Source organism: Podarcis liolepis, assembly GCF_965112155.1.
Source record: "Podarcis liolepis genome assembly, chromosome: 3".
Lineage (NCBI taxonomy): Eukaryota > Metazoa > Chordata > Lepidosauria > Squamata > Lacertidae > Podarcis > Podarcis liolepis.
In genome coordinates this window covers 92,649,243-92,658,361 of record NC_139557.1, presented here as the reverse complement: position 1 = coordinate 92,658,361, position 9,119 = coordinate 92,649,243, and the positions used below count along the sequence as shown (strand labels likewise).

Below are 9,119 nucleotides of genomic sequence, written 5' to 3'. Positions count from 1 at the left end.
TGATATCACACCATGCGACTGCTAGGAGACATAGTTGCAATAACTTAAGAATAAACGTGCAAGGGTGAAGACTTTTATGTATCAACAACCGTAGGCAGCAGCTTTCAGCCCAGTTGCCTTTCTCTGCTTATTCGCTATTGGTGTTCTACTGAACAGCTGCATTTAGAGTTGAAATACTGCCCCTGCTCAGCTGGCCACAAACTATCCAAAGCAGTCCCTTGCAGCTGTTACAAACTCTACAAAATGCAGACTCTGGGTAAGTAATTTCCAAAACTAACAACTGCAACTGTTGCAGGCCATACAGTTTTAAAATTCAGAACAAGATCACGACTTGTAAAACAGTTCAAGCAAGTCAAAACTGAGTAAGTCCTTCCTGATTACAAAGAGTCAATTATGTTGAATATGAGGTTCTGGACAAGATCCAGGATACAGCAAGAATATGGTACCTTTTTGAAAAGTTAGTATCAACGTAGGAAAATGGGAGTAGGTTGCTGGTAGTTCTGTGTTGAAAGCACAAACACAACAATACTTTGAAGACCTCAAGTAATATAAAATTATTCTATTGCGGATAAGAACTGGCAGAAAATAACAATCACACATGCTTCTGAGCAAGCAATAAAATAGAAGAGTTAAATGCAAATGGAGACTATAATGTGAACTTTGGGAACCAAATAGCTGCTTACATTCATGTAATGGACTTACTAATCCAATTCATTTTACTACTTTTTATTTACTGTGCTTACATGTCAGTTCTTCAGAGGCCTATTATCCAGCACCTAGTTTTGAACCACAAATGTCTTTGGAAGCCCATAAACACGACACAAGAGTTAGCAGATTTTCCACTAGCTAGGGAGTGGGTTTTCATGTACTGCATAGCCCTATACCCTTCCCCATGGCTAGCAAAAGTAAAATATATTGGCAGGCTAGCAAAGAAAACATGCTTAATTTGCATAATTTTAGGGCACAAAATGTGGGCATTCTTATGCCAACACCGTAGGTCTGAACATTTCATAAAGTTTTGTGATAATCAATACACTTAAGTCACCAAAATGTATCTGAATTTGTGTTTTATTGAATGTGATTGCTTAATTATCCTTTAACATAGCCTTTGGTAAACATTTATACCTACTTCATAATTTAAAAAAATGTCTTACATACTTATGGTAATCTTGACACTTAAAGCAGATCTTTGTTTGATAAAGCAGAGAGATTAAAAGTGATAAAATGTTCATATCCTTTATTGTTTGGCTCATAAACTTCCCTTGTAAGAAGCCCTTAAAATAGTGACCAGATAATAACAAATTTAGCCCCTACTTAAAAGTTCTCATATAAATACAATCTGTCATCTCCTATAGTTTTGGAACATCATATCTCTGTACTGTATTTGCAGAAAAATAGTCTGTCTTTTTTTAAGAGAAGCAGCACCTCAGCCAACTGGAGCATTGGAAGAAGACCAGAGGGCTCCCCAGATCACATCTGCTTGGCTTTTTTTTGGTATCAAAATAGGAGTGCCCTTTGGACCTAAGCCAAAAGTGTTTAACAGAATGGTTAAAATTCAGGAGGCATAATTTTAAAAACCAAAAAATGAAACCCAAACCCCAAAAGGTAGGTGCCACGTTTGACAACTCTTTTGGTCCCAGTGATCTAGCATTTGTCTATACAGTCACATCTTTCCATAAAGGCAAACAAGTAAACCCAAAATAATTCCTCTGAGCATTGTTGTTCAGTATAAATGTACCACAATCTGTGCAACGACCTAGAAAAATGACCAAACCCAAAGTGGCAACTTTGTAAAATCAGCACTGCAAATGAAACCCAGATTGGTGCTCCCTTTGGAAGAAACAGACTGTGCGACACAGAATATTTTGTGAACTCCGGAGGTCCAAGGGCGCCACCTTATGTTAGTCCCTGACGAGGAGACACACATGTTTACATCTCTCCAAAGAAAGCGGGTTCCTCAGGATAAGAGACATGAATGACAGCATCCCTTTTTACAGACGTTTTTCCCATGGTGCCATAGTTCTGGTGGTCCAAATTATCCATAACTGACCTTTCATTAGGAGAACGCAGTAGAACATGGGGTACAAACATCTGGAACGGCAGAAAATTGGAATCTTGAATAATTTAAAGAGGCAAGATATGATAATTTCAAAATGGATCAAATATTTTTATCTCATCCCCTATTCTTCTTTCTCCCACCTATCTTCTGCATGGAGGCTGAATGTTGTTTTGTTCCTCTCTGGATTCTTAAACCAGAAATGAGTGTTTAGTAGGAGAAACAGCATTTCATGATTCTACAAAAGTCTTTCCCCCCATGATTAAGGACAAAACTTGGAATATTTAGTTCAAACTAAGTAAGACGGCCATATCTGAACACTATTAGTTTGTAGAGAATGTGTTTTCTAAATATGTCTTTGTTGCACCTAAAACCTATGCAAGAATATATTTTGTCAACAGAAGAACTTTAGGTCAGCTAGGCCTGAAGGCAACCAAAGCAAGTGTTTTGTCACCACAGAACTTGCTGATACAAACAAATCCTTTCCTGGCAAGAAACTTGCTTTGCCGAGAAGAATTAATAATTGTTTTCTGATAAATGCTTACAGCAGATTTTCGAGTTGTTGTTACTGAAATACCATCAGTCCCCGTTTCATCTTTTTTCTCTGTCTGCAAGTATCAATAGAGAAGAGACAAATATTAAAATTTGTGAAAATATGCCCAGTCTTGTGTAAAACATAATATTTAACTGTATTGCTCCTGTTTGCCAGTACTCCCAGTTCTATCATTTAACACGAAGAAGCAAGTACATAGCTATACAGGAAGAACTCCCTCCTTTTTTAACATAAATATTTACAGCTAGGGTAAGCTATTAATTAGTCAGAACTTAGCTTTACTGATGTAATTGCTTTAACGGTTTATTGTTTAAAATGCGTTATATTTGATTGTAACCCACCCTGTAATCATATTTGACAGTGTGTGGCATACAAAAACCACCAAATAAATGAATAAAGTAGCTCAACTGGCTTTGGATTTAGTGTTAAGTGCCAAATTAAGTGAAGCAGAAATGATTGGCAACTCCCAGATACAATAAGAGTGATTTACCTTATAATTCAGAGGGCTGAGGTACTTGAAGCAGCCAAAGCAGGTATAGCCGATGCAAACACAAATTGCTATGGCTACAACTAGGAATGTAAATAAAGTTGTAGGTGCTCTAAAACCTAAGGAGAAATGTTTACAAAATATGAAATAAAAGAGGGAATGAGATAAGAGGGTGGGGAAATCTCAGCAGCCGCACACACAAGCAAGCGGGTAACACACGCAAATCTTGAAATATGGGAATGTACCGTATCATTTGAAAACTATTCTTCTGCCTTTTAAATTAGAACAGGGTTCTGCCATGTGGCGATGGCGACTGTCCTGTTTCACCGCTTGAGTTGAAATACCAAGGTGCCGGCCCCCTATCACGCTGAAGCCTTGTTTACCAGGCTGAAATGGCTATGGTTTCCGGCCATATCTTGCCAAAACCCAGAAGCTGCAGCCGCTTCTCCCTGACACATTATTATGCCCCCCCCCCCCCCGCGTTATAAGCAGTAGTAGCAGCAAGATTTCCAGGAGGTCTCGCCAGAAATCGCTGCCACTTCTTGGGTTCTCCGGCAGCGATGGCAAGGGGTGGATAAGGCACCTGTGGGGATGCCACTCCTTGGGATTTTGCTACCTGAGGCACCCGCTTCAGTCTGCCTCATGGGCAGGCCGGCCTTGCTCGATGGACTGACTTCCAACACTCCCAGGCAACTTGGCCAGGGACGCTGAGAGTTAATAGTCCAGCATCATGGGGAGGGCACCTTGCTGGCTACCCCTGCGCTAGAAGATCTGCCTATGTCCTTGGGTCTCAGTGTTTGGGACTGCACCATTAGCTGTTCCCCGCATTGGCAGCCCTACACTTCAGCTGTATCTTTGCCCTTTGCTCCCACTCACACAGCGCAGAGATATCCATGTTCAACAACAAAAATTACTACTTGCCTGCTACATAGGCCTCTCCGAAGTCTGACCATTTGCACGCCACACATACTTACCTAGCCTCAAAAAGGAGAAAAAATACAGCCAAAACAGGCAGAGAATTGGAGCTGCAAGGGCTTGAGTCACAGCCGCAGAATGGATTCGTTTCTCTAGCTTTGCAGGAAGGTATGCAAAGTAGAGATTGTGGCGGTCAACAGTATGCTTTAGGAGCAAATAAATTAATCCTGAAAATAGGAAATAATGTCAGAGTTACAAAAATGTTTTTTCTGCTGCCATTTCTCACCACAGAACCATGAAGATGCTAACTGTCCCCTTTGTTCTATACAAGCCAAGGCACCAAAATGTTCTTGTGCCTGTAGACTCAGTGATTGCCAGGAATCAAAAGGTAAACAGCATATAAAATACCAGACTCTTGCTACTGACTTTGAATAAATTAGCAGCTTCAGTTTTATAAGGTTATACAAATGCTTCATTTCCTCTTGTGGGATGCCATTATATGGTATGAGGAAAGGCTCTTGCATGTGCTCTTTCCATCGAGACGTCGCTGCTTTAAATTGTGTGAACTAGCAAAGTTCTGTTGTTTTAAATCCCATCCAACATTCTGCTTTTTTCATGTTTATTTTGTGATGCACACTAGTAACGTGTTTGTTCAGCTGTGAAGAACTATTAGCATTCTGTTACCATGTGTTTGAGGAATTCACTATGGTTTTGTTTAGTTAATAATTTTATTTGTTTAATAATTGCAAAGGAAAAACACAACCACCACACTTTTGGTGGTATAAAGAACAGGATCTCCATTCAGAAGAAGAGAAATGCCATGCTTGTCTCCTCAGAAGTTCAATGAGACCTGACTCCCAGATAAGCAGGATCGCAACCTAACTGTTATTAGAAGACAAACATATAGCTTACATAAGGGTGTTAAATATTTTATAATTGAAACATAAAAACCAATGCTTGTTTCTGGGAAACCAGATTTTACAGAAAAACAAAGCACACAATTTCTAACCAAAATTCAGTTGGCAAAAATGGTGCCTGTTTGCTGTATCAAACTGAAACAAAGATCAGATACAGTGGTACCTCGCAAGACGAATGCCTCGCAAGACAAAAAACTCACTAGACGAAAGGGTTTTTTGTTTTTTGAGCTGCTTCACAAGACGATTTTCCCTATGGGCTTGCTTCGCAAGACGGAAACGTCTTGCAAGTTTGTTTCCTTTTTCTTAACACCGTTAATACAGTTGCGACTTGACTTCGAAGAGCAACTCATAGAACGCGGTGTGGTAGCCTTTTTTGAGGTTTTTAAAGGCTTTGGTGATTTTTGAAGCTTTTCCAAAACTTTCCCGACACCGTGCTTCGCAAGACGAAAAAAATCGCAAGACGACAAAACTCGCGGAACGAATTAATTTCGTCTTGCGGGGCACCACTGTACATCTTTCCAAGTATGTTGCTATATTCAGCTGGTGTTTGTTTGTTTTCTGCTATGTATTATTTGGAATCCCTGGCATGAAAGATTACATTTAGTAGAATCCACATTTTGTTTAGTATCTAGAATGATTTCTGTAGGAATAAAAAAAATACATTCCAGAAAACAAAGGCAATAAAACTAGGCACTACCGTAAATAAGAATGTTAAACATTTTTATACCAGGTGTACCATAATTTGCCAGCCCTGTGCTATGGAATATTTGTCCAGCAGGCATCAATGCTGTTAAGCCCTTGATGTGTCTTGAAGACTTTATGCTGACAGGCCTATTCAGCTGTTTAGTTTCCTTTTTAGATGAGCCAGATATTCTTGCGATTATTCTGGGCTGTTTTAAAGTATCTTATGTTTTAGGACATTTGCAATATATGGGAAGTATGATCTACACCTGAGACCTATGTTCTCATAGGTTGTTTCATGACCTTGCAACTCCCTTTTTCATCCTCAAGACCGCAAAATCCATAGCCTAGTCTTCTTATTGGTCTACGCTGACCTTTTAATGTTTCTCGTGTTTCACTTCCTACAATGCGTAACCCCTTTCAGATAAAAAAATACTATGCTATACTAATGAATACAACAAAAAGTATACAAATGGAAACTAAGAATAATATAAAGGCAAACCTAAAAAGCATGCAGAACAAGTATTTAGATTAACCAGCACTACACTAAGTTCCCATTGAGAGCAGCAAAATGATTTAAGTTGTCGTGCTCTTTTCTTACCCTGTGTGACAAGCACAGAAACTAGTACAGTGGTACCTCGGGTTACAGACGCTTCAGGTTAGACTCTGCTAACCCAGAAATAGTACCTTGGGTTAAGAACTTTGCTTCAGGATGAGAACAGAAATCGTGCTCCAGCGGCGCGGCAGCAGCGGGAGGAACCATTAGCTAAAGTGGTACCTCGGGTTAAGAACAGTTTCAGGTTAAGAACGGACCTCCGGAATGAATTAAGTACGTAACCAGAGGTACCACTGTATAACACATACATTTATTAGTCTCAATACTCTATTCAAGCCACCAAGCCCTCCTGTTTGTCCTATTACAATTCCAGCACACCGGCCAACTTACCAAATGGGACAATAAGGGGGCAGGTGATGCTGTAGGCCATGATGACGGTGAACACACAGAGTGTCCACGCATACATTGCTCCAAACGCAAACTGAAATGCTTGGTGCTACAAGGAAATAAAACATTTGCATTAAGTGTTGCAGGGACAATATTCTGCCTCTTATTCTCTCCATACACCAGTTATTTTAAAAGTGACGCATGCCACATTTTAGCAGACATGCGTCAGCAACCTTTGGGAGCATGAGTACATATCAGTTGCATTGCCAGAAATTTGCTGCGACAATTGAGAGAATGCCACTTTACTCAGGAGAACTGAATCATGTTACGAAGTTAAACAAAAAGCCAGATCTGTAAATACTTTCAAATGCTGGGGTCCTTAGATGGAAAATTTTCTATGCTTCCTAAAAGAAAAATTGGGGGAGGGGGAGCTGCTGTGTTTGAGCTGATATACACTGAATGAGTGTTGTGCTACAGAGATTAACTGTGCTCCAACAGAAAGCCACCAGAAAGCTGGGGAATCACCAACAAGATTGAAATTATCAGGACGACCAGAGTCCAGGGATGAATGCCGGAAGCCCATATGAACAGAGATGCAAAACATTGCTGTGTATGGTTAACAGGAATATAAAATTCTTTGTGCAATAGGTCTAGGTTTCATACCTGCTTAACATGTTTTCTCTCAGAACTGGATTTGGCCATAAACATGCGAGCAGTGTATACCAGGAGTCCTGGCAAACGCAACAGCTCCATTCCAGTGCCAATGAAAGCCGATGCAATCACATAGTTCACAAAGAAAGCTCCTTGGTCAGGCAAAAAGACACACCTGCACATAGTTTTAGAAGAAGAAGAAACACAAGTGAGTGATGAAGAAGAAGGAGGTGAAAAACCTCATCTGGTCACCAATTAACATCCCCTACCCCTGCCTGCTCTGGGGAGAACTCTACTAGATCTCATTATATGCCCCAGTATGCCCGATCTCTGGGAGGTAAACTAAGTTGGAAAAGGTAGCTAAATGGAAAGAAAGAGGCAAATAACAAGGCAAAACTGTGTTTGAATAAAAGAAAGAAAAAGACTTAGCTAATATTGAAGAAATGCAGGAGTAATAGAGGAGGTACTGCTTCTATCTAGAATATGCTATGGCAGCGTGCTCACAATTGATTGTGTATTCAATAAAATGAAACCACATTTAACTATTTTCAATTTCTGCAATAATTTCTCCAACAATGTTTTTGCCAAAGTTTCTGAAACCAGAATTCCAGATTGTCCATTTTAAATTGCAATAGCAGTTCTAGTAGCAACTGGATGATGAACTAATAATTATTTGTGATGCAGCAAACTCAGAGGGCCAAATGTGGTGACGGAGTAACCTACTGTTTAGTAATTAAGCAAGCTGGTTTTTTTAACTTAGGGGATTTACAGTGCAAGTGGCAGTAGTTGACAACCACCTGGCACCCCTCTATCCCAAAGGAAATGCTTCAGAACTGTTAAGAGAAAGTTTATGAGATAACATTTATGATTATTATTTTTAAACCCAGCTCTCCAGCTTGTGCTGATATAAGAATGTGTGTTTATTCCGAGGTTGTGACTTCTATTTGAATATCACATTTCTATTCCCACACATTTTTGAAATCAGGAATACACCTGTAACCTTTGTCTACTAGAATTTTATGTATGGCAGGCATTCAGCTTCTAAGCACCATACAGTGGTACCCCGCAAGACGAACGCCTCGCAAGACGGAAAACCCGCTAGACGAAAGGGTTTTCCGTTTTGGAGGCGCTTCGCAAAACGAATTTCCCTATGGGCTTGCTTCGCAAGACGACAGCCCATAGGGAAATCTCAGGGACAGCGGGGAAGCGCAGCGCGTCTTCCCCACTGTCCTCGGACCTCCTCCCGCCGCCGGCTTCGGAACGAAGCTCCGATGCCGGGCGGCGGAGGGGGAAAGCCTCCTCCCGCCGCGCGGCATCGGGACGAAGCCCCGATGCCGGGCGGCGGAGGGGGAACGTCTCCTCCCGATGCCGGGCGGCGGAGGGGGAACGTCTCCTCCCGCCGCGCGGCATCGGGACGAAGCCCCGATGCCGGGCGGCGGAGGGGGAACGTCTCCCCCCGCCGCGCGGCATCGGGACGAAGCCCAGATGCCGGGCGGCGGAGGGGGAAAGCCTCCCGCCGCCGCGCGGCATCGGAACGAAGCCCCGGTGCCGGGCGGCGGAGGGGGAAAGCCTCCCGGTGCCGGGCGGCGGAGGGGGAAAGCCTCCCGCCGCCGCGCGGCATCAGGACGAAGCCCCGGTGCCGGGCGGCGGAGGGGGAAAGCCTGCCGCGCGGCATCGGGACGAAGCCCCGGTGCCGGGCGGCGGAGGGGGAAAGCCTCCCGCCGCCGCGCGGCATCGGGACGAAGCCCCGGTGCCGGGCGGCGGATGGGGAAAGCCTCCCGCCGCCGCGCGGCATCGGGACGAAGCCCCGGTGCCGGGCGGCGGAGGGGGAACGTCTCCCCCCGCCGCGCGGCATCGGGACGAAGCCCAGATGCCGGGCGGCGGAGGGGGAAAGCCTCCCGCCGCCGCGCGGCATC

At 43.0% G+C, this 9,119-nt stretch overlaps 1 protein-coding gene across 5 annotated transcripts in view; it reads right to left on the bottom strand.

Annotated features, from left to right (window-relative positions):
* Positions 1 to 1,050: 1,050 nt before the first annotated feature.
* Positions 1,051 to 9,119, bottom strand: part of TMEM63A (transmembrane protein 63A) — a 36,185-nt gene continuing 28,116 nt past the window's right edge. For all 5 annotated transcript variants that reach the window (XM_083496077.1, XM_083496076.1, XM_083496075.1 and 2 more), the window contains 6 exons: positions 7,216 to 7,378; positions 6,556 to 6,661; positions 4,071 to 4,238; positions 3,100 to 3,215; positions 2,602 to 2,664; positions 1,051 to 2,091 (listed from right to left, as the gene is read on the bottom strand). In XM_083496077.1, the coding sequence (XP_083352203.1) occupies positions 1,930 to 2,091; positions 2,602 to 2,664; positions 3,100 to 3,215; positions 4,071 to 4,238; positions 6,556 to 6,661; positions 7,216 to 7,378 (778 nt within the window). In that variant the 3' untranslated portion in view covers positions 1,051 to 1,929. The remainder of the gene's footprint in view (positions 2,092 to 2,601; positions 2,665 to 3,099; positions 3,216 to 4,070; positions 4,239 to 6,555; positions 6,662 to 7,215; positions 7,379 to 9,119) is intronic.